At 32.9% G+C, this 25,031-nt stretch overlaps 2 protein-coding genes across 5 annotated transcripts; one reads left to right on the forward strand and one right to left on the reverse strand.

Annotated features, from left to right (window-relative positions):
• Window positions 1–122: 122 nt before the first annotated feature.
• Window positions 123–24,884, forward strand: LOC120338841 (solute carrier family 12 member 9-like). 4 transcript variants are annotated; one of them, XM_078115918.1, is made up of 19 exons: window positions 123–449; window positions 4,358–4,619; window positions 4,771–4,918; window positions 5,460–5,618; window positions 6,018–6,139; window positions 7,118–7,243; window positions 10,543–10,654; window positions 11,286–11,443; window positions 11,796–12,003; window positions 14,459–14,651; window positions 15,236–15,371; window positions 15,705–15,884; window positions 16,845–16,947; window positions 17,902–18,118; window positions 18,355–18,522; window positions 19,045–19,221; window positions 20,865–20,958; window positions 22,090–22,256; window positions 23,178–24,884. In XM_078115918.1, the coding sequence occupies exons 1-19, from the start codon at window positions 348–350 to the stop codon at window positions 23,361–23,363; spliced, it is 3,018 nt and encodes a 1,005-aa protein (XP_077972044.1). In that variant the 5' UTR covers window positions 123–347; the 3' UTR covers window positions 23,364–24,884. The 4 variants fall into 4 exon arrangements, with proteins under 4 accessions (XP_077972044.1, XP_077972043.1, XP_039262743.2 ...); XM_078115917.1 differs by having other exon boundaries at window positions 124–449; window positions 22,054–22,256; XM_039406807.2 differs by lacking the exon at window positions 7,118–7,243 and adding an exon at window positions 8,031–8,138 and having other exon boundaries at window positions 126–449; window positions 22,054–22,256.
• On the reverse strand, window positions 838–4,259 carry LOC120338842 (uncharacterized). Its single transcript, XM_039406810.2, has 2 exons — window positions 3,178–4,259; window positions 838–2,565 (listed from the first exon to the last, which is right to left on the reverse strand). The coding sequence occupies exons 1-2, from the start codon at window positions 3,224–3,226 to the stop codon at window positions 1,670–1,672; spliced, it is 945 nt and encodes a 314-aa protein (XP_039262744.1). The 5' UTR covers window positions 3,227–4,259; the 3' UTR covers window positions 838–1,669.
• Window positions 24,885–25,031: the final 147 nt, after the last annotated feature.

Below are 25,031 nucleotides of genomic sequence, written 5' to 3' on the forward strand. Positions count from 1 at the left end.
AGATACGGCTCTTATTGGTTTTATGTTGTAATATTTAATTATTAGACACCGATTATAAACATCGCATTATGTATTCTGCACGTGCCCCGTTACGTAACGCAGTCTGTCTTAAACGTTTCTCGTGATTTTATTTCACCTGATGTCAGGCTGCACTAGCTTTGCAGTGCAAGCGATTTTAGTCTGCAATCGCGTGTCGACTGTCGAGTAGTTTTATTGGATTTGGTTTGTTCGTCCGTGGCTCACTCTGGTGTGCCGAGTTGCCGACAATCAAATTGGGGGAGGTGTTGTGTTAATTTTCGATTCTGTTCTTTCCTGGGTGTAGGTAGATATACATTCTCACCTTGACGATGGGAAAAACTGGAACCGAAAAGGAGCATCTTGTAGATGTTGAAACGAAAAACTACGACAGTGGATCGGTTGTTGGTATCAAACAAGATGCTGCATTGACGGTATGCTTAAAATTTAAATTACTGTATTAAAATTTAATTCATATTGTAAGAAAGGGATAGTTCAGCTTTATTATTTAGAAGATTGTCAATTTCTGTACTTGAAGAATGAGTATTTGGTGCTACTTTGGTATGCGATCTCAGCGGTTGTGTGATCGCAATAACAGAATGATTTTGGTTAGGGTTAAAAACTAAATACTACAGTGCTATGAGAATGTCATGTCTTTCACTTATATAGTAATCCTCGTTGGTCAGCTCATAAAGTACATAAAGTAATTAAAAGCAGAGGAAATGAATGTTTGGGCAAAATATTACTGATTTTTGTATTTTTCTTATTAGGTGCTTGCTTTGAACAATGCTCTAGTTATGATATATTTTCAGAGTCAATTCAAAATGAATAGAATACATACAGAATACTGAAAATATCTCGATTACTATACTCCAGTTCTGAGCATTTGGAATCAAAAAGTAAATTATTCGAACCGTTTCAGCCAAAAATTTCATATCGCTTCCTTTTTTAGTTTTGTTATTGGCCGCCGAAGGTCGAGATTGATTTCTCAATTTTTTTTAAGCCATATTTTTGCAATGCGATTCTGACATATGACTCTTTTCTTCATAGAGAGTTGTTGATGAAACATGTTTCTTATTAAATAGGAGTAGGATGGAGTTATGCCAGTAGTTACGTTTTTTTATGCCCACCTAACTCCTATATAACCGACAAATAAGCAGACTTTCAAGCCATATTTATCATGCATTATCTGTATTGAAATGATGTTCTAGTGACATAGAGCAGTAGAGTCAATATAAGCTGGAAATAATATTAATTTAATTACACATTTGCAGTTTTTTTTTGTGATGTTTGTATTTTTTGTAATGAAAGTCATGATTTCACTCGAATTCTAATAAAAAAAAATCTTTTGGAATTAATGAATTTAAATTTAGTTTCATCCAAATAATTTAGACAATGGTAGCCAGGTCATACAATGTTAATGAAGAAATCGTATGCCAATAAGCAAACATACATTCTCCCGTTCATGGTGCATGATGTAATATTTTATGACAATGTAGTGACCAACACAACCAACACAAAACCATATAAGAAGGATAAGGAATTGGTCCTGCATAACCACAATTGATAGCATAACATAACAAGAATTGTTTTTTTGCAATTAAAGTTTCTCAGTTTTTGTGCTTTTTCACAATATGAATGAAGATGTCCTGATTTACAAGATTATGCATGTTTTTTCAGCATGCGTAAGTTTCCTAGTCGCACTTTCAATTTGTTGGCGTTTATCTCCGTCACTGTCAAAATCTTCTGCTTCTTCCAGAAAAATTACGCTTTCCTTATATTTCTCAGCAGCCTTTTTCCAATCTGATTTTTCAAGTATCAGGCCCATATCCAAATAACACTGACCAAGCACTTGGTATTTTCCAGCATTATCTTTAAATTCTGATTTCAGCAGAGTAATGGATTTGTTGATAAAGATCTTTGCAGATATGAAATCGGAGGCAAAATAAAAGCATTTTGCTATATGCAACAGACACCAAGCATTTTCTTCTATTAGCATTTTTTTAGTAGAATCCTCAATCTTATTCATGTCATCCAGGATTTCTTTGAGAGCGGGAATGATATGGCCAGTCAAAATCTTGATGTATCGGCTATTTGGTTCCCGATTTGAGTCGAGGCCAGTCAAAATCTTGATGTATCGGCTATTTGGTTCCCGATTTGAGTCGATTGTGAATGCTACAGACTTTCTAATTTTTTTCACGCAGTTGCCTATTCCACGTACCGCATCATCCCCAGTAGTGGTAGCCCTGCACAATTTGCTCGCCAAGTAACACATACCGAATCCTTGGATGTTAGAATTCTTTGTCTCAAATAAGTTGTCTACTGCAGAAATCACATCATTGAAGTTGATGTTTGCCTGTACTGCCATGTGCACTATTTCATCCAATGATCTCACTGCAGGACGATGGAGTTCCAGCGCCACCTGGCATTCAATTATTTTGAGCTTTGTTGAAATTTTGCTCCAAGTGTTGGACTGCAAAGGCAGAAGCTTTTCCAAAGTCGATAGAGATTTGTGATGCTCGTCGTTTTCCATGTACTTTGTTACGTTCGCTATAAAGGAAAAGATTGTTGAATCCTCTTACTAGGAGTTTTATTAGATGATAGTTTTTGTTGTCTCATAAACATAACCTGCTCTATTTTATTCCACCAGTCAGATCTGATTGACCAGATGACTAATTTTGACTGCATGTAGCACTTTAAAATTGTTTGAAGTCTGTGATTCTTTTGAAACCCCCTGGTCAAGATGACATTGTTGTATCACACTTGACCCAACTATGTTTTCATTGTCTGTTAAAGATCCTGGGGTGTAAAATTTTGGTATTCTTGTCCTGTAGTATGTGTACCAGGTTAGGGTTAGGTCCTAATTTTATTCAGATTTTCCCTATTCCAGTTCTATTCCGAGTTCGGGGACTGCCTGTGTTAGCCAATGGAATATACCCCCTGCCCATAGGATTCAGTCGCTTTACACAACTTGATGTAAAGTAGGCAAACAAAATTAGTTACCTCCATATTGGTACACATACTTCTGGAGCGCCAAAATTTCAGTTGCTCTCTAAACATAGGACTGTTGCTACCATTTGCTATAAGGCACATTCATTTTAAATTCCTTATGTTTGCTCTAGTTTGTCATGTTTTCATGTAAATAATATTAGCATATCATACCTTCTAATTCTTCTCTTGCAAATACATTTTTCATGTCCTGTGCAGCCATTATCTTCAGAATTTCTGAAAAGTTTTGTTGCAGGTGGATTTTTGTTCAAAAAACACTTCTGGGTTGATAGTTTTTTCAGATTCTTGAAAAATGTCTGGGATATCACGTGATTTATTTTATCAATATCTGATTGGTCAATGTTGAAAAATAACATCAAAATTCCCCAGGTTTTCGATTTTCAAAATAAATCGTAGGTGACGTGGATTTCAGTGAGGTGTGAAAATATTTCGTCTGATGGCGTTGCTTGCATCCCTAAATTCTTAATTTTTTTGTTCATCGCGGGTCACTTATTTAGTGACACAAAATATTTATACCGTATACGGCTTCTGTTGACAAGTCAACTAAAAAATAAAAATGATGGCAGCGTATCAGGCAAGTTGAGAAAATTGTATTGTACAATGAAGGTGCCAGGGGCTATCATTTTAGACCAATGCTTGTCAAACTTTTTTGAAATAGTACACTCCTTATGCCTTTACACAAAATATGGTAAAACCCACACATTAAAATGGTATTGATAAAAACAATGATTATATGGGAAAGGCTCGCAGGACTCCTTGACGTCATAGAATGGTTCATGTAACTGCTGGTCAAAGCGGATAATTCTCTTACTGGAAATGGCCTGGTAAAAAAGTGAGAGGCTGTGGTCTGCCATATGATTTAGGTGTTGTATAAGCTTACTTCTCCCCTGGATAAATATGAGAACTCTAACCCAAAAAAGTCCATTATTTAGTAGAATGTGAACTTGTTTAATTCTTTATACAGACATAATAGTTTGGATTCAGACAGTTGTGTCAACATCTATGCTGTGGAATAAGCAACAAAATTCAATACCGGCTTCCCATCTTGTGTGACCACATTACCCTTAAGCATCCTATCTTCCGTGCCCACATTCTCAGTAAGGCCAAACCGTAAAAATGTTTGTTTATGCAACCTTTTATTTTTCCGAGTGGAGTGGGTTTAAAAATGAATAGGGTCTGTTATGACATAAGGTACATACAATACACATCATTGGAAATGCTATAATGATGCAATTGAGAGTTAGCAAGACATTCATTTATTTACCCATATTTGTTATGCTCTATTTGTGACAAATTGCAAGTTTTCTTTTCAATTTTCTTCTCATTTTTTCAGAATGACTGGCACACAAATTCGAGTAATGGTTCCGGAAATGAAGAGACTCGTCATTTGTCAACTTTTTTCGGCGTTGTTGTACCATGTATTCTGTCCATGTTCAGTGTCATTCTCTTTCTTCGTATGGGCTTCATTGTTGGACAAGCTGGACTGACACAATCGCTCATCATTTTATTTATGGCCTATGTCATCATCGGACTTACTGTATTATCAGTTTGTGCAATTGCAACTAATGGGGCAATAGAAGGAGGTGGTGCCTATTGTATCCTTTTGATCAAAGTTTTTCATATTATGCACATTTTATTGCACTTTCAAAGTATTCTAATTAATAAGAAAGTATTTTATCATAATGTCTAATACTTTTTATGTCGTTTGGTATGATTTCTGTATTTACCTTAATATGTGATCTTCAGTTATGATAAGTCGTGCTTTGGGACCAGAGTTTGGCGGGGCAATTGGGCTTATGTTCTTTTTGGCGAATGTTGCTTCAGCTGCTCTTTATGTTTTTGGTATAGTTGAAGCAATGGGCGCGTATTTTGGACCTAATGGAGAGCTCGCCAAGTAAGTTTTTATGGTTTTGTTCTTGCCTTGCTTATGATTAGAATTATCAGTTATTTGATTTGATCTGCTGAATCAATATGGGACGACAAATACAATTTATTTTATTTTATGTGGAACTGGTAATGCCCACAGCTATTTGAGAAATTTTCAACAATTTATTTACGGTGGAAATCTTCATGATTAGCAGCTCGGCTATGTTAAGATAGTAGAACATCATAATCTGCTTGTGTAATTAATATACATATATATTTTCATTGAAGATTCTTTATCGGAAGTATTCATCCTCATTATTATTTTCTAGTTAGAAAGCCTTTCATATTTTTGCCAACTTATTTAGTCGTAATGGCTTATTTCATCATCGTCGAATTGACAGATTTTCTCATTTGGGTCTCAACCTGTTACAAGTTAAATTTAGGTTATATTTTAGGCCTTTAGAAATATATGAACCTATATACCCACCCCATCACTTCCCGGATATATTTCAACCAATCAGATCTTACGTTTGCCACATCCTTGTTTGAGATTTTATATTATATTTTAGGGATGTAGTAAAAACCGGGACATGGTATGATTTTGGTTATGGATCAGCAATTTTATTCATATGCTTCGTTGTCTGTCTTGTTGGAGCGAATATTTATGCCAAAACAACCTTCATCATATTTTTGGTTGTTATGATTTCAATCATATCTGTTATAATAAGGTATGGTAGATAAATATATTACTATATTGATTATTTTCATGACAGTTTTGATGTAAAATGAGTGTTATTTTACTTCTATCTCAAACTTACTTTCATACAGCTAGAATGATGCAAAGGTCAGTTTTTGGTATTATACAAAAGGTTGTCTCTCACGGTATGATCAATACCGATATCAAGTAAATAATGCGGCACCAAAAATTCATATACCTACGTTCTGTGACTCTTGGCATTTCAGTCATAGTCTGTAACTTTACTCAGAGATGAGTGTCATTCACTTCTGAGTACGTGCGTTTAGCCTTGAGGATATCTCTCAATAAAATTAGTTTAATTTAGTAGTTATTGGCATCCCTATCTTTACTTTTTCGTATTCAACATATTTTTATTATTTCATTTCTTCAGTTTCTTTGCCAAACCTGCTCACACCATTTATTTCAATCACACGTCAGAATTGGCTCGATGTAACTACACATCTGTATATTATACTGGGTTTAATAAGACAACATTGGATGACAATATGGCAGGTATGGGAGTTTTGACCTTACAATTTTCATATGTTAGATATAATTTTTTGATTTTTGGTTCAGTTGTACCTAGAATTAGCTTAATATGCCTTCGATGGAGGAGGCTATTCGAATGCTGATTGAGACCATATATCCATTCCTACACCTAACAATAGATGATATATCACTAATTCTTTGTACACTCTAATTGGGGTTATTTATGGAAACCAAATAATTGTTATTTGCTACCAAAAACTACCGTATGTATTGTAACCTGCCAAACTCTAAATCAGTATTTAAAAATTGATTGGGTTTTATTTTGTACATTCACCAAATATAAATGGACATAATAGACTGAATATAACATAACTAGAGATATATAGAATATTTCATTTAAAATTTAATTATTGAGTCTGTTCTTTTCTTGCATGTTCAATGCGCGATTGGTTTTGATACTGTTTTGTCCCGGCAAACAATAACAACACTTTTGACTGTTAATTTACTTTTTGTCTGACAACAACAAATTTGCAACAGATTGACTTTGGAAACCTTCCTATTGGATTTGAATGATATTGGTTAATTCTTTCCTAGAAATAATTTTTGAATCAAATTGCCCTATTTTCGTAAACTACCGTTACAATAAGAAAGAAAATGATATATACTGGAAGGCGCTGTTCTTCATGCTAAATATTAATATTGAATAAATTGCATTGCAAATTGCAAAAATTTACATTCTCATACACAGTCATTGGAGACAATTTGATAAATGTAGTAAAATTTTATTAAAAATTTATTGATTTATTGATAACTAATTGTACTCCGTTTATTCTTTCTTTTTATGTTACTTTTCTGATAGGATTTTTCAGTTTTTTTTACAGGAATGCAATTTGCTGTGTGTTGGTGTTTTGTTGTTTTCATATCTTTCTAATAAATATTATTAACCGCAATGAAATTCAATTCTGTCATCGTCATGCATGTGATTTTCTTTCCACTATCCAGCGGAGTATTCGTATGACTATAATAGGCATCGGGAGTCGAGCTTCAGTCACAGTTTTTCTGTATTTTTCACTTCGAAGCATGCTTTACTTACTGTTTGCACTGTCGTTATGGAGAAAGTTGTTGTTGGTGAGAAAATGAAATAATCAGGGGACATTTGTTCTGCAAACTCACAGTCCTATCCATCACCACCAAATTCTTAGCTCTATATTCTGCAATGATTGATTATGCATATAGTTTTGTCGTAATTTACTTGATTCTATAATTTTATGCTGTAGATAATTACTCTTGCTCAAATTTGTCCATTGTTGCTTTCATGTAATTTAATGAAAAGGTGGTGAAAAACGTATTGGTGAACTGTAATAATCAAGAATCTAAATATGACGTCAGAAATATTGAGGTGATAATATGAAGAATTGTTGATTCAATCAATAAATATGAAGTGTTTGAGGCTCTTGCGTCACATTTCAATAAATTTTATTCTGTAAGATTTTGCCTGACCTCAGATAAGCAGTTAACAGCAATAACAAATATACAACTTGAAAATTTTGTATGTTCTGAATGAGATCTTGCAACAAGAGACCTTTTTTACGAAGACTATTAACTGCGACTTCATTATGGTTTTCTAAATTTTGCATAATTATAGCTTGATTGCTCAAATTGCTGGTTGCAAAATATGGCAATTTCAGCTACCACATTTTCAATTTAATTTGTACTTGATTTGCTTGGGTTTCATTTTTCTTTGGTTTGTTGATATTGGTGGATTTGTTGGCTGTCGATTCTGTCAATTCCTCTTGCACTCTTACCCAATATAATTTCAAATGTATTTCATTCAGTTATGCTAACTTTTTTCGTTTGACAGAATTAGTGATTGTAAATTGTTTTGTAATAAATTAAAAAAACTATTTTCTCACAGCAAATTACACCACTGATTATACGACCGGGAAAGCCCAGCATTTCATATCGGTTTTTGCAGTATTTTTTAATGGTTGCATCGGAATCAACGCTGGGGCCAACATGTCAGGTGTGGAATATTGATGTTTAGTTGTCCAAATGTTTGGCTATCATAACTAGGTTTAAAATTAAAGTATTAAAATCATTGTTCATGAATTTGGAAGATTCCAATTCTTTTTCTTGCTAATTATAGTCCACTTAGATATGTGCTTGCAATGTGATTTTCACCACATAGCAAAAGTAGATGGGATAGGGAATGGGATAGGTCCATGATTTTCTTAGCTCTGTAGCTATCCGTGCATGAGCATTTTTTACTTCGTTCACATTGCCAACTGCCCATGAATTTTCGGGTCACGTATAGTACCGTAACTTAGTACTGGAATACGGTAGTACCACAAGTGGGTATGGTATAACCATTTTCATAGATACTCTTGCAAAGCTTTTGATCAGTGATTCTCTTTACTATGTGCCGCAGCATACTATGTGTCATCAGAGATTCTCGGGTGTGACGCTGAGCTTTTTGATTTAAAACAAAATGGCATTCAAGTTTACAGTTTGGGTTTTTGAATATAGAAATGTGTTTGTGCAACATTGCGATGTAAAGTTCCATTTGCCTGTTAACTGATTTAATGAACTTTGTTTTGTATTAAGTGTCCTGTGATATTTTCAAAAGAGTTTCCAAAAGAATTTGAAAGCCACTGCTTTAGATAAATGTGGTTTGCAGTGGTTTTCTATGCTTTTTATTGTCTCATAAAAGCATATAACATATTGTGAATGCCAATATGGACTGCATAAATAGATGTATTGCAAAATGAAATGCCGCGGATGACAATTGAATTCATTGTTTTCACTTTTTTATGAAGCATTGCTTGATATATGACACTATTTCCTGTTTGGGCGTCTATGTAACAGTTAGGTCAATAGATTTGAAGCGAACAGTTGAATGTTATAATTTAATGAAACCGTGGGAGTAATACTTATTATCGCTTTCTAATATCTTAATGCCAGGGATGACCATAGCCTACTAGTTCTGAAAAAATTGTTGAATTAGATTTTTTACTATTGAACATCGAATATATTCTAAACCGGGTGACGTTCAACAGAAAATTGTCATGAAATTAAATTTAGAAATACCAAATACTCCAGAAACTTTATATCGATTGATTTTCTGTTTTTTAATAATAAGGATATGTAAAATGAATACTCTGAATTATTCTTAAAATCTAGTTATAAATTTTTTATTCATTTTATTCATTCCTATTGTTTTATGGGAAATACGTTGTGATAGAAATATACGATTATATATGTATGATATTGTGTAAATTGAATTGGTTAATAAAATTCAGAATGTAAAAGTAAATTGACTGCAACTCTGTAATAATGAGCTCTGCTTTTCGCCAATGGAGATTTTACAGTTCACTCAGTATCATATTATTTACGAACAATGTACATTCCTGTATCCTTTGAGAAAGATTTTTTTGTGTAAGACCATTTTTGTGTAAGACCAAGCCTTGACAAGGCATTAAAATATCTCTTATATGGCTAGTGAATTGTTAATAATGTCCATATTCAAAATTTTTGTAATAACTTTACTGCCCTGAAGTGAGGCAGGATCTCTCTGTGCGAAGGATAAATTGAAATGTAAATAAAATTTTGAAAGAATTAATAAATGCTAAAACTTTGAAATTGAAATCATATTAAGCAGAAATGTTTGATTTTCTGGTTGCAATTACCATTGAGATTTTTGTTACATCCACATGGAATCCCAATTGTCTAAGGCTATGTATATAAAATTCGACTTGTGATGAAGTTTCTTTTTAAAATGAATATAAAGAATCTATCTAAGATCCTGCAATGGATGCAAAAATTGGTTTGCTAATATTTTAGTCTTCAAGAAAAAATTAGGATATTTGCTTTTACCTAGGGCAGGGGTCGGCAACTTACGGCCGCGGCCCGCAAGGTGATGTAATCCGGCCCGCGACGCTTTACTGAATTATAGTAGCAAAACAGCTGTTTTGACGATTATATTCTTTATGTAAGAGAATTTATTGTACACCGAATTTTATTATAACCTAACAAGTATTTAATTCACAATTATTTGTTTAATGAGCCTATAATTTGATCATGATTAGACAAATGGTAACAAAACAAAGAAAAGTTCAATGGCGCCGAAAATATTCAAATGTTATTTTTTGAGATGCAATGCAATGAGCAAATAAATCTATATTCTATTTGAAAGATGTATCACTGCTTAATTTTTATTATAAAAAGTATCATCCGTTCGGTTTTCAACTTCTGAAAATATGTGCGGCCCGCCAATGACTTGCAGCCCCTAATTTTGGTCCGCGAGCGACAAAAGGTTGCTGACCCAAGGGCATTATGGGGACTGTGGTTTTGCAGGCATTGTTCTTCCTTTTTTTTTTTTTCGGATTTCTCATCTTTTGCATTTCCTTAAACATTCTTCTATATCTTAGGAGAGTTGAAAAATCCAAGTAAAGCTATCCCAGTTGGGACGATTCTAGCGTGTCTGATAACATGGTTTATTTATCTTTTATTGATGGTGTTTATTGCCGCTACAACTCCAAGGTATGATATCCTGATTTTGCTTCGATTATAGAATTTGGCAGAATTTTAAATTTATTTTAGCATATATATTCATTTTTACGTCCTCAGATTCGTCATTTAGAATAATTGAGAAAACTTTTCTCAAATTTTTTTCATCTGTCATTGTATTACAGGATATGAATATTAGTTCAAAGCAGAGTCTTCTAATTTTCACATTTGTCTCGCAAATTCTAAAAACATGGCTTATCGGCAAATTGTCATGTTTAAAATACTCGGGGACAATCTAATCTAAACCTTAAAATTATTGTCAAATAGTTATCTAAAACTGATCTTATTTATGTCACCATTGTGCATTGTGATATACTGTTTTCAAAAAAAATATAACGTTATCAAATTTTGCTCATCCCAAATTTTCAATCAAAGAAAGCATAAATTTTTCAATGCTTTTATGCTTTATATATAATATGTATATATTTTAAAACACATTTGCAATAAATTTCGTCAGTACATTCACCATTCAGTAAGTATGCCTTGTATCTGTATTTTCGCCAATAATATGTGCTTAATATTTCCTGTGTTGATTTTATTAACATAGCGAAACCAGTTTGGATGACTCATTTTGAACTGTATTATATTATTTTCACACGCACAGAGATATCCTGCAATGCAGTTACACATTTCTTGTCAGTATCAATGTTTGGCCTCCATTTGTTGTGATTGGAATATTTGCCTCATCAGCCTCTGCTGTATTAAGCCAACTTATTGGAGCTTCCAGAATATTGTTAGCCCTTGCTAAAGATGAATTATTTGGTGATTATTTACTTTGATTTAATACAGTACATTATGATTCCTTCTCAAATACCTGTTACAAGATTATTCATTCTGATCTGAATCACTCAAATGCCCTGAAGTCCGCTTTTATACCTAAAATCAGATACTTCACCCAACTCGGACATTGCCAAGACTGTTTTACCTATATATAATCTCCACCCATGGTAACTACTGTAAATTTCTGTACAAACAAGACAGGCACAGACTAGAACAAAAATTCACAAAACAGGGAATACAGCTGGTTTGCCTGAAAAAAAAAATAAAGAGAATTGAGAAACACTGTCTAGAAAACAAGAAAGTTAATCAACTTAATAATATGTATTTTTTCCAGGTATAATACTGAGACCAGTTACCAAAACAACAAAAGGAGGAAATCCATATGTTGCAGTGCTTGTCACTTGGTTATTGGTGCAAGTAGTTTTGTTTGCAAGAAACGTGAACACAATTGCTCCTGTTGTAACTATATTTTTCTTGTTTGCATACGCAGCAGTGGATATGTCATGTCTTGCATTGGAATGGGCTTCAGCACCCAATTTCAGGTGAATTGTATAAATTATCAGTGTAGGTATCTGTTTTCTAATGCTCATTAGAGAATTTCATATTTATAATAATATGGCTTCGATCCGGACTTGTTGTAAATGTTACAGTTGGATATGGTTCTATCTTTCACACATCATTGTTGTGAATTTTTCCTCAGATTAACAATGAAGCAGGTATATCATTTGGCAATAGAGAAGAGTGAGTTACTCTGAAACAAAAATTACTATTGAACTTGCTCAATATATTATTCGATGGTACTTGTTCAATCTTAATTTTGCAATCATTTGCAGTTCTTACACAACTTAAGTTTGTCACATGAGTTTGAAGTAATTTTTGAATTGGAGAATATACCATCATGTGATTAGATTACATAATAATGCTACATAATCTATGAACAGTGAATTATTGCCTATTGTCAGATCATTGTATATCGGAGTATATTCAAATAAGATTTTACCTGGAATACTTTTGGATTACTTATAAATATATTGAAAATGGGGAGGCAAAAATCTTGTTTTAAAGACACCATTATCTCACACCTTTGTTTATTGTTGTAAATGGTCCTTCCCCAACAGAAGTACGGTAGTTCTATTCTAGACAGATTTCTAAACATTCCCATCCAAAAATATTCAAAAATTTTTAACAGTACAAAATAGAGTACACCATATGCCATTGAGTGTGTCAGCAACATATTCGTTATCCTGCTGCAAAATATTCTATATTGTTGGCTAATGATGAGTAGCCAATATAAAGCATATGATCTGTTATTATAATACTATATTATCTGAGAATTAATATGACGAGCATTCAAGTAATAGTCATTAAATAATATTAATGTTATCCGGAATCACCAGTTTCCTGCATTTCCTACCATAGAGTTATACAGTTATCCAAAATCCGTACAGATTGTTCGTTATTATAATACACTCATTTCCTTTATGATTATTCAGAATATGAACACCACACAGACAATCCTCTTGTTTTCACTATTAGAATCGATTTAAATATGATCGTGCTTGATCATATAATATAACTTATATTATATCATTACTTTTTATATTATAGTTTATCTCACTCTGTCTGTCTGAATTAAGGCAAACTTCTATATAAGTTAGACAGAGTAGGATCAAATTACCAAATACAGACATGCTTGATCCAACATAAATCATATATAATATGATTGCTTTATTTATTGTATTTATTATTGGGCAAATACCTATAGTTTATGTACAAAGTAAGATGATCATATGATTTTAGAATGGACCTGAAAGGATATTGCCCTCATACCCATGTGATCACTTAAACCTAATGTAATTCTTGTTTCATAATCATATCCTGTTCAGTACTGAGCTTATGTGTCCGTGTACGATTAAATGGATGGAATTATTTTTGTAATACAATATTTGATATTCATTACCTTGTATTATTGTAGTTAATAAAGTTGCATAATGGATTCCTCTTACATAATTTGCCACCACTTGCTATATTGACTGTCTGGTGATATATTTACACAGCGACAGCAATTCAATTTTGTTTCTGCTTTATTGGAAGTTAAACTAAGTATTGCGAAATATTTTCTCACTCATTAATTTCTTAGCACTGGCTATGTATGACCCATCACTGTGTTGTTCCATGAACATTATTGAAATTCGTTTCGTAAATCACGACGATATAAAGAAGTGTTTTAGTGCTCGAGCATTTTACCAAAGACCTGATGTACTTACATATACATCATCATCAAGATATTTAAAACTGTGCTTTTTTATTCACACATAATAATGAACCTAATATCGATACTATTTGAAAAGTTTGTATTTTGAGACTTTAGAAAAAACAGTTACTATATTAATATTACCACTTCACATGATAATATTTTTATACTCAATTTCAAACAGAAAACAGTGAATCGCCTGAAAATGTTTTTGGTACGCTTGTTTCTTCTACAGAAACCTAAAAGCTACCAATTCTACTTTTTAGTAAACTTGATTGCTCATTTATATTTGTATTGAAGTGTTGCCCAATTGTATTTGTGGGAAGTAAAACTGCGTTAAAACTAGGCAGAAAATAATTTTTTCAAGTAAAGCCATGCCACAATTTCAACTCACAGATTGCGAACATGCACAGTTTTCTCACTGTAAAGTATTTTCTAGGGGAAAAAATGTTATTTGAAAAAGATTTTTTCATATTAGTCATTTAGTTTTTTGGTTATAAAAGTGCTACACCTACATGTAGTTCAGACTTTGAGCATATCCTTTGGTCGCGAGATTTTACAATATATTTTTTTTTAAATTTGGGTTGCTTGAAAAAAAGGTTGTGAACCACTGACTTAGTTGAAAAGTTGTACTATAATATAATTTGAGCGGTGAAATTCACTTTCCTATGTTTATATTACACGTACAATGCTCACTGCTCTTGAGTTCATCTGATTTCAACAAAACTTCTCTCTCTCTTCAGGCCTACCTTCAAATATTTCTCATGGCATACTTGTCTTCTTGGTATCATAAGTTGTGTTGTCATGATGTTCCTTATTCAAGCCATATACACATCAATCAGTATAGTTGTACTTGTGGTACTAGTTGTTGTCATACACTACAGAGTACCAACATCTTCATGGGGATATATAAGTCAAGCATTGATATTTCATCAGGTTCGTAGGTTGTTTCTATTTATCAGTCTGAATAACTGTAATGAAATTGAATGGATATTTTTCTTGGTTCGATGTACTATCTTGATCTAGTAATGTAATAATTAGTAGGATATTTTGATCAGGCAAGATATTTGTCTTTCAAAAACTTATCAACTTGGTGGTTAGTCATGATTCAACAACAAGCGCTAGGAACATGCTTGCCATCACACCTCTGATTACCCTTGTATGGGTTCTCGAGTTTGAATCCTGTTGGTGATATGTATGTGCGAGAGGATTGCCGGACTTCTCTCTGCCGCAGGGTGATTCACCACTGTTTTACCGCAATCAATGCATCCGAGCCATTTTATCGAACTGATAACCATTCCCATATTCGGCATATGATTAAGCTTTCTTATCTCCTTTCCTAGGAACAAATCCAAACAATCCCATCTCATGCCAATGCAAAGGAGACTAGATCTTTGGTATAACATGAAAAAGCATTTATTTATCAATATCCCACATTATTTCATCATTTATGATATTGTGTATTGTTTGTTTGGTTTCTTTGTTAAATTTAACAAAAAGTATTTTTATGACTATTCTAGGTTCGAAAATATTTGCTCATGTTGGATGTACGAAAAGAACATGTAAAATTCTGGCGACCCCAAATTCTTCTGATGGTCAAAAATCCAAGAACTTGTTGCCAGATGATTGATTTTATCAATTCTATCAAGAAATCAGGTCTGGTTTAATCTCAATGCAATGATATATAAAAAATTCATTGTAACCATATCGAATATAGCTACATGTTCTATCAACTACATATTATGGCATCGAAACATTTGTGTCTGCCAAAACATGAAATGGTTGCATCTGCAGAGTGGAGCACTGGTTTGAAATTATATGTGATTCAGCTGGAGCCACAGTGTATTCAAACCATGGCTTCGGCTCCCAAGCCCTGTCCGCCAGTTTACTATTTTTAGAATGAATTTGGTTATTGGGTCGGTGCATTTTAATTTTATTGTTTTTTATGTCTTTGGTGTTTTGTTTATATTATAATCTATTCTACTCCAGGCCTTTATGTACTCGGCCATGTTAGTCCGGGTCGACTTGCTGATATGCCGAGAGATATTTTACAAGCTCAATATCATCATTGGACAAATTTAGTTGAAGAACTTGGTGTGAAAGCGTTCATTGAATTAACATTATCAACATCAGTCAGAGAAGGAACAGAACATTTACTTAGATTATCAGGTTGATGTTTGTATTATCGGTGGATATAAATTATAAAGTTACATTTAGAAGGAATTTTCCATGTTATTCAGAGTAATTCAATATTGCTGCTGGCCTGCTGCATACAAACGCAAAAATATTTTTGCAACATTCCATGTGGCTAATGCCGGACTTTGCCGATAAATATTTGTGTTGGTATGCAGCAATAGTATTGAATTTCTTACAATGGTTGTCCTCAGTCTTGCTACAGCATCCTAGCATTATTCACATACAGTAGAACCTCCACCAGCGAAAGACCCTGAATACAAAATTTCTAAGTTACAAAACATCTTTTCGTAGAAACATTACTCCGAATAATGAAAGATGCTTATAAATAAGAAATGCAGAAAACTGAAAATACGAAAACTCGCTCAGTAATTATATAATGCGTTACTGCTTACAAAATTGTCTGCTTACGAAACGTTATCATTTAGAAAGTAGATTTTCTACTGTATAATATAGATCCATTAGTGTAAAAACATAGAAGGACCTAAACCAATTGATTTCATATTATTGATTTTTTTTCAAAACCTGATATGAAATTTATTGTCATGCACTGTATGAAACGCAGAATCTAAGATAATTTAAGTCTTGAGAATTATAATATCGTACTATGAGCTATTTAATGATAATTTTTGTTCTTGAACTTTTCAAAATATTTATACTGGAAATGCTGGTCATGGCCATAGCATTATATGTTCCCAGCTCGAACTGATGATATTACCATAATAGTGACTCATCTTGAATGGTGACTTCCTTCAGGAAACATATGTTTTACCCTTAAATTATGACAAAGATGCCCTTTGAACATTATGATGGCAAATTTGCAAAAATTATATTCGATTGTTTATGCTGGTTTCCAATTTTTACTGTATCTTGTAAACTTTTTGTGATAGCGACGCATACATATTTCTTATACCGGTAATTGTTTTGCTTTATCAGGTCTTGGTGGAATGAAGCCTAATACATTAGTTCTTGGTTTTTATGATGACTCAACTCCAAAGAATAGCTTCGACCAAATGAAAATTTTCAAACCAGTAGAAGAGTAAGTTTTATTCAAAAGTAGTTTGAATTGATATATTTGCATTTGTGTAGTTTTATCTGCTTACAATACAAACCTAAAAGAAGCATTCTGATATAGACACCCTGAAATTTTTTTGCCTCGTACTTTTGATTCAAGCACAATTATATGTTTGAATATTTGGATTAACAGTTAATTCGTTAGGGTTTCATATTAGTCCCGGGTTGGGGTTAAAAAAAAATGATCGTCGGTTAAGCTTTATCCGACCAGTGGACATGTGAACAATGCTAGATGAGTCCGGTAATCATGTATGATTATTACCAAAGAAATTTGAAAAGAGAAGCATTTAATTACTGCATATTTTGACAGCAAGTTTATTTTCCCAATGCACCAACAATCGCATACCAATATAAATCTCGTTCTTATTGATTAAGATGCTTGAGGTATTGCTTGTTGGACTTGTTTGGGGTTGAGAAGTGTCTCATACTTTATCAGAGCCATCTAAGAAATTGAATGGGTTTCTGGTGCAAGAAAGTACTTAGAAACTAATAATCATGCAAATGTCCAAGTAGCTTCCTTCAATTCATGCTAGTTGAGTAGTTGTTTCTCATTTCGGGTTGTCGAAAATTTATTAATTTTCAATACTGAATCCATTTTGAAAATATATTTTTAAACATGGAATATATAAAATAAAGTAATCTTGAATGAATTAGTTTCATCTATCGAATCCTATCCCAAGTAAAATTTGGTCTTTATTGGATCACAGGTTCTTAGAAATGGTCTGAGTTTTTAGTGAGCCTTCATAGTAATATTCAGCATAACTCCTGATTTTGTATATGCAAGAACTCAAAGATTCATGATGGACATGTTGATATCACAGTATTGATCTAGTCTATTGCAAGGCTGCTCTTTACTCATTTACATTTACCGTACTTGGCATATTTCAAAAGTATTATTTCAATTTTATTATGTTTTCAGGCGGGTTATTAATACAGAGACTGCATCAGATACAAACGATTCTTTTCCACCTGTACCTCGTTCTACATCTGCAAATTATTTCCCATTGATTGATGAATCTACGTCATCATCAACGTGGATGGATAATAAAAATCTTCAAGCTCAAGAATATGTTGAAATAATCGCTGATGCTATCAAATTAAGAAAGAATGTGTGTTTGGGAAGATATTTTTATGAGGTGAATGACAATGATTTAACGCAAATTGCTATAGTCACATTTTAGTTTAATATTCAACTAATGTTGCAATTTCCACCTAATGTAAATAAATGTTTTCATACTAATGAAGTGCTATTCACAATTGAAAGAGCTCAACAGATGTTTCACTAATTGCCAGCTTAATTCAATAAATTTTCCTGTTATTTATTCGGGGAATATGGTATAATTAGTTTCTAATAATATCTCATTCGTTGTAGCTGGATAAATCATTGATAACAGAAAGACGACAAAAAGGTGAAATATTATACATCGACGTATGGCCTGTTAATTTCCTACATCCTGTATTATCGAAGTATAACACAAAAACAGGCAGTTCAACATTTCCTGAACCTAAATCACCGAGTCCTTTCGATATTGGTACAATGGTAAGAATTAATTTTACTGTTCATTTGGTTATTCATGAATATTGACATTGTGCTTATAAGAGTATTTAGTTACCGTTTTTTTTCTAAGATTTACCATTTTCTTATATCAAAATTTAAGCCCATATTTGTTATTTTGCTAAATTTTTGGAGTTATGAAAATTCGCTTATTTTCGCAATTAATGGTCCATGCTTTCTAATTTTCTGTACCTAAAGATGGTACTTGTATTCTTTTTTGTTCGAATGTTGTCTGATTTCTATTCACTCAAAACTTGGCTGGCAGTTATCCAGAGTGACCCAAAAAAGCGGAAAATATACAATATGTTTCAAATGGCCTTGGTTATGTTTTGTGGGTCACCCAATACTTTACCGCCACATCTTCATATGACATTTAACATTGACAATATTCATTGAATTATAATTGAGTTTTGCTGCAGTTGCGTCAAACGTATTAATCATTTGACATTTGTATTCATACATCTGATGATTGCTCCTGTGTTAAACTATTTATTACTCAATTTACAGTCAGGAATATCAGTATCTCCTACTTCACATTTTGATGTAACGAGTGTATTTCTGATGCAAATGGCTTGTATTCTCAACATGACACCATTTTGGAAGAAAAATGTAAAACTTCGAATCAATCTTTGCACTGAAATAGATTCTGATAATCAAGAAACATCGATTGATCGTCAGCTATCGGTAAAAATAAATTTATAGACAGAATATATCGATATATTGAATAATGAAATTACAGAACAAAATTGACAAAATAATATCTATCTATTGATGCTGTAAAAATGGAAAATCTTATATATTAAGTGTAAGCTTAGTTTCTGTTGGTCCCTACAGTTCTCGAACTGCAGTTATTGGACGAAAATTGTACCTATTTATTGCTTCAGAATATCATCGTCATTACTGGGACTAAAAATTTAATTTTTCTCTGAATCACTATACAAGTCACTTAACAAAATTCCATTAGTTAAAGGTACCTTCGGGTTAGCTGGGATTTATTGTTTTGCCCAAAAGTTTGCAAAATTGTGCTTCATGGATTCTTCGAAGCAACTTTCTCAATAAGCAGTATATGACACTACATATATCTCAGTAATTATTCTCTTATACAAATTTTACATGCAGTGACTAGGAACAGACAGTTATTACTGTCTTAGTGTCTGCAGCAAATATCTTGTGATTGAATACATGTTTCTCAGTAGCACAGGTTCAGTAATTGGTATATTTCTTGAAAGGAATTTTAATAGTATTGCGGTGTTTGAGGCAGTTACTTAGGCAGTCCAGTTACAAAAAATTTAGGTTACTTACGAAGTTACATAGAATAGGATTTACATATTTATCCCTGGAGAGAGAAAAGTTGATAAGACGGCTCAATCAGATGACGAACCACAGCCTATCATCCCTTTACCAATCCATGTTGAGTATCGGATTGGTTAGCCAGTCATTTGTTTACGGAAGCATGGACTACATGGACATACTAACATACAGAAGTGACAACCACTTATTAAGTGAATGCGATGTAAAACGTGCGTCCAATTCAACAACCCTTGTTAAGGCATGATGATGTATGCATATTTCATCATAGTCAACGCTACCTTAGGTAATCTAATGCTTGTTTGACTAAGCCTATTTATAGCTTGGACTATGTTGTACAAATTTATTATCATTATTTATACAGGATTTGAAGTAGGCGAGGGGTGCTGTGAGTTTTATTTAAAGATTGTTTGAAATACAAACAGACTAATTGATATGCTGACATTTGATTCAATTTGAAGGAGTCTGAACAAGCTGATCTATTTTTATAACATGCATGGTGTGAGAGAACAATATTAGCGATTTACAAAAAAAATCAAATGTTTGGAATTGGATACATTCCTAAATATATTCAGAAATGTATATTTTTCATTTTGAATGTATTCATATATTCTCAGTTCAGCCACATGAGGTAATGAAAGCACATGAAATAACTAAACTGTTACAAAAAATGAATTCGCAGAAGAGCATTGTATAGTATTAATTTATTATTGAAACTGAGGCCATTTGTTTGTTTCCTGATTTTATTTGTTTACCATAATTCGGATATTCCCAGTTCTTTTATTTATGCGATGGCTTGAAAATATCCCCAGTGTTACCTCAATGAGATATATTGTTCTATGTCATCATTCCATATAAGATTGCAGCATCAACACGGTACACCGCAGTACTATAACAAGCTCATTTCAAGTACTTAAACCAGGTTTTGTATTCTTATGGCTTACTTACTCTGTATTAAATGAAAACATATTTTCATGCTAAAACTCATAGTTACCAAACTCCAAATAATATTTTTTTAGGAATTTCTGAAAACTGTACGAATCAAAGCAGAAGTACGTACGATACCATGGCATAATACTCCGTTGCTTTATTCGCAGAAAGGAAGCTCTGGAGGTGAGATACTAAATTGAATATTTTATGCATCTCTGTGTTGAAAGTTTCAGTCTCAATTTCCAAAATGATGTCCAAAAACGAATCGAATATTTGAATTGAATCAAAATAGATTTTACTCGATATTTTGATTTGAGTTTAAATTTAGAATAGTGTTTGTTCGATAATTTTCATTTCATATAATTGAAGTCTCACAGTTAACCTTTTATTTAATTTCTGAAAACTAAAAAATGGTGAACTAATCAAATCATTGCTTGTCTCAACTTTTTGGATATTTCCAAATGCAAACTTTTCGAATATGCATTAACCCATATGTGCTCTGTTTGAAATAAATCTAATTGGAATATTCTATGATATTATTCTAAAATGTATTTCAAACAGCAGAGTAGTTAGTTGTGACCATCCCCAAAATTTGCATTTTATATTTCGGCGGTTGTATCTATGATGAACTAGAATAATAATTTCTATTACGTAGTTCTAAGCACTATGCATATCTTGATTGTGATTTTACAAGATATGACATTCATGTATATCATTGATATACATAAAATACATACATAAAATTTCTCAGATTGCACACCAAAACAGTGCTAAAATTTTCCAAGCAAAATCGGCTTTCAATTGATCTCTTTGATTAAATATTTGTGATAATCGAAATCGTAATTACCTATGTTTACTCATTTTTTCTACCCCCAAGAATTGACAAAATAATTCAATTCGGTTTGATTATATTTTTGATTGCATTTGTGTTAATTTAAGTGACATCAAATTATTTTATTAGAACAAAATTTGACACATCGTGGGTTACAACTACAAGACAATGTAGAAGTTCAAAAATTTTTTCGATCAAATATTTCAAAGAAATATGTGCTATACGAGCTGGTTCTGATCATAAAGCTACAGGAGTTTGAAAATCAAATTTGAGTTTATCTCTTTTGAGGCTAAAGCCCTCAATAGGATAATTTTCTTGTTATTCAATCAAAGTGTTATTTTAAATGCATGCAGATGAAAATTAAATTTGTTAAATCATATTTTTGGATTTGGGAGTACATTATTTCTCGCCAGTCCTAATTTTATTTAATTCCCACATCACAACAGACTCAGCAAGACAACTATTAGGTGGAATTGTTACAGATGTTTCACCAGATATTCAGAATGAAGGGGCGAGTGGAAGTGGCGTCACTGATACCATGTCTGGATTCTATCCAAAAACATTTTTCAGTGGACCGCAAGATCTTCATGCTAGCCATCATGTCCCTACAATCGGCGATGATGAAGAGAGTATATCAAATTATTTGGAGGTGAGTAGCTTGGTGAATATCTGGTCTTTCATTAGTTTAAACCAGGGGTTCTCAACCTGGGGTTCGCGAACCCCCAGGGGTTCACGAGAAGATTTCCAGGGGTACTTGGATCGCAGTCGAGTTTTTGTGTTTTTTTTCAATATCTTTTAACAAAGGAAAACTAAGTAACTGCCAGATGAAAATGAATGCCAATTGAAACTCAGCGTAATTTTTCATTGATCTAGTGTTGTTGTGATTGTAGTGCATCAATGTAAAATGCACGGTTTCTTAGCCAAACTGTGAATTCTCAAAAGACAATGTGCTGCGAGCATTGCAGAAAGTGATATTATCATCGTAACTTGAGATTTCAAGAATTCATTAGTTGGATGGAGGACAAGGGCAATAACATCAATACGAATATTTAATTTAGATACAGCAGTTGGTCAATAAATTGTTGTTGCAGCAAATTGTCAGTCAGTATATCACAACTTTGTTTGGTGTTTGATTATTGGCGGGAACGCAGTGGTTGTTTCGTGAATCAGGGGGTACTAACAGAAAAAAGATTGAGAACCCCTAGTTTAAACCGACTCAACTCAGTAACTCGTACAACAATATACATATCAACGTCAGAGCGATGCTCAAATGTATGGACGTAAATGTGAAGTGACTGGAATGTCAAATGAAGTTGTGCTATGAATTTTTATAACCAGCAAAATTCTGTACAAAGTATTTTGACCTGACAGGACACCGTGAAAATTAAAAAAATAATAACAGTAATAGCCTTTGCTATTCAGAATTTTTTCCACCTTCGACCACTTTAAATTTAAAATGATATGTTTCATCAAGCAATAGCAATCTAGATATTTGTGTGAGATATGATTATGAAGGACCTATCTTGTTTGAAGCATACATCTGTATTACAAAACCATCTTTTCATTTCAGAGCGTTAATGGATTGATCAAATCAAATATGTCCGATTCTGTTGTTACATTTTTATACCTGCCATCCCCACCTACAAATGAAACAGCTTATCAAGAGTATTTAAGAATGTTGACTTCAACTTCTAATGGACTTGGACCTACACTATTTGTACATGGCCTCTCACATGTAGTCTCAACAACATTGTGAAGATATAGTCGAACTCTAATACACATATTATCGATGGATCAAATTTTGTGTGGTTGAATTCCTATTTTGGATGATTTGTATCTTTTGCTAAGCGCATCCTTTTGGAAACGCCCAAACCCATCTTAAGCTCAGTATGACATATAAAACATTTTACTGTGAAATGAAATAATAGAGGATTTTATACCATTTTTTCACTCATTGATATTCCATCCTAAAATTTTTGATTGCATTCCAAGTAATCAAGTGTTTTCTTTTACAACTTTACTTTAATATTTTCCTAATCTTGGTTTCTAATTTTTTGAAGCAATATTGGTCATCACAATGTCACAGATTTCTTTTGCTTTAATCTCAAGTGAATCCTTAACTGTGGTCATCATTTGCTATTATAATAATGCTACAATTGTGCTTCTTCTATTATCCTGTTGGTTGAGCTTTTAGAGAATTTTGAATATTTATGCTCACATAGTCATATACAAAAAGAAGTGAAATTTATATTCATCGTTTTGATCAAAAATGTATAGATGAAGCTATTGTGTGATGTCACAATGAATTGCTAACATTGTTTTTCTTTTTTTATCTGTGTTTATATAATTAAGTAAAAACACAACTAAATGTAAAATTTCAATACACTATGTATGTACTTCTGATCCCATAAAATCACCACATGGTTGAATACTGTATATTTTATTATAATTCATAACAATCTGTTAAATAACTTATGCCTTCTGTCATTTTTTTCTTAAGTTCATGTATGAAATTTTTCTGTTATTCGTTAAGTTACTTTCAATATTATTACTGTACCTTAGTCAATAGTGAGAAGTGACTTATTTTCTTCTTAATTTATCTTAAAGAGTCAGTCTGTAGACTGCTACGATCTTCTCGTGCAATATGGTTATGCTTTATATAGCTATTCGGTGTAGTTTAGGCTATAATGGACCTTTCCCCGAGCATCGACTTCCTTGTTTACTTCGTGACATTGGCCAATCAGCAAGATGCAAAAAGTGACGTAACAATGCCCCGTTTTCGCATCCGCTCAGACACTTTTCTCACTCAGACAGATTTTCAAGCGTGGTTGTAAACATTACCTCGTTTTCGCGTTTTTAAACTCTATTCGTTAGTTTTCAGTTGTGTTTCGGAAATCTAAATAAAAATCAGATAATTCAATGGTCACCCTGTCTTCCTAGGAGTTTAATTGCAGTAATAAAAATTAGTGTGGAAATAGCTGTGATAGACTAGCCTGAAATTCTTTACCGGTCCTTTTGAAAAACAGATTGTTGTGTGCGATGAATCATAATGATGGCTTGAAACACATACCCCTTTTTACAGGCGCTAACTCGCAAAAGCACTCCTAAAATAGCACTGAAAATTTTGCAATGGTAAAGTATAGGAAGAATTTTCCGGGGGTCAAAGGTCGGGGAAAGGTCCATTCTATGCTTTATTTTTTGTTGGTATATAGAATATTGCTTCTTTGTTGCTTTTCTTTATGCATTTATTCCATTCGAATAAACCTATCTAATGCTATTTTGTATTTTGTGAAGAAGATTGTTGGGCTCAGATCTTCGCGATTGGGAATAGCTATTTAGGATTCTACAAAACTGTGGCGAGATAGGACAAGGTAATAGGGTTCGGTCACCCCTACTTAAATCTATGCTGTGGCGTGAAAATTAT

This window comes from Styela clava, chromosome 9 (genome assembly GCF_964204865.1).
Source record: "Styela clava chromosome 9, kaStyClav1.hap1.2, whole genome shotgun sequence".
Taxonomy (NCBI): Eukaryota; Metazoa; Chordata; class Ascidiacea; order Stolidobranchia; family Styelidae; genus Styela; species Styela clava.

Coding starts and splice junctions, on each gene's coding strand:
- LOC120338841 (XM_078115917.1), top strand. CDS start 348: ATGGGAAAAACTGGAACCGAAAAGGAGCATCTTGTAGATGTTGAAACG. Junction 18,119..18,354: donor TGGGAAGATATTTTTATGAG/GTGAATGACAAT, acceptor CATTCGTTGTAG/CTGGATAAATCATTGATAAC. Junction 20,959..22,053: donor GCAGAAAGGAAGCTCTGGAG/GTGAGATACTAA, acceptor ACATCACAACAG/ACTCAGCAAGACAACTATTA.
- LOC120338842 (XM_039406810.2), bottom strand. CDS start 3,226: ATGGCTGCACAGGACATGAAAAATGTATTTGCAAGAGAAGAATTAGAA. Junction 2,566..3,177: donor TGCAAGAGAAGAATTAGAAG/GTATGATATGCT, acceptor TTTCCTTTATAG/CGAACGTAACAAAGTACATG.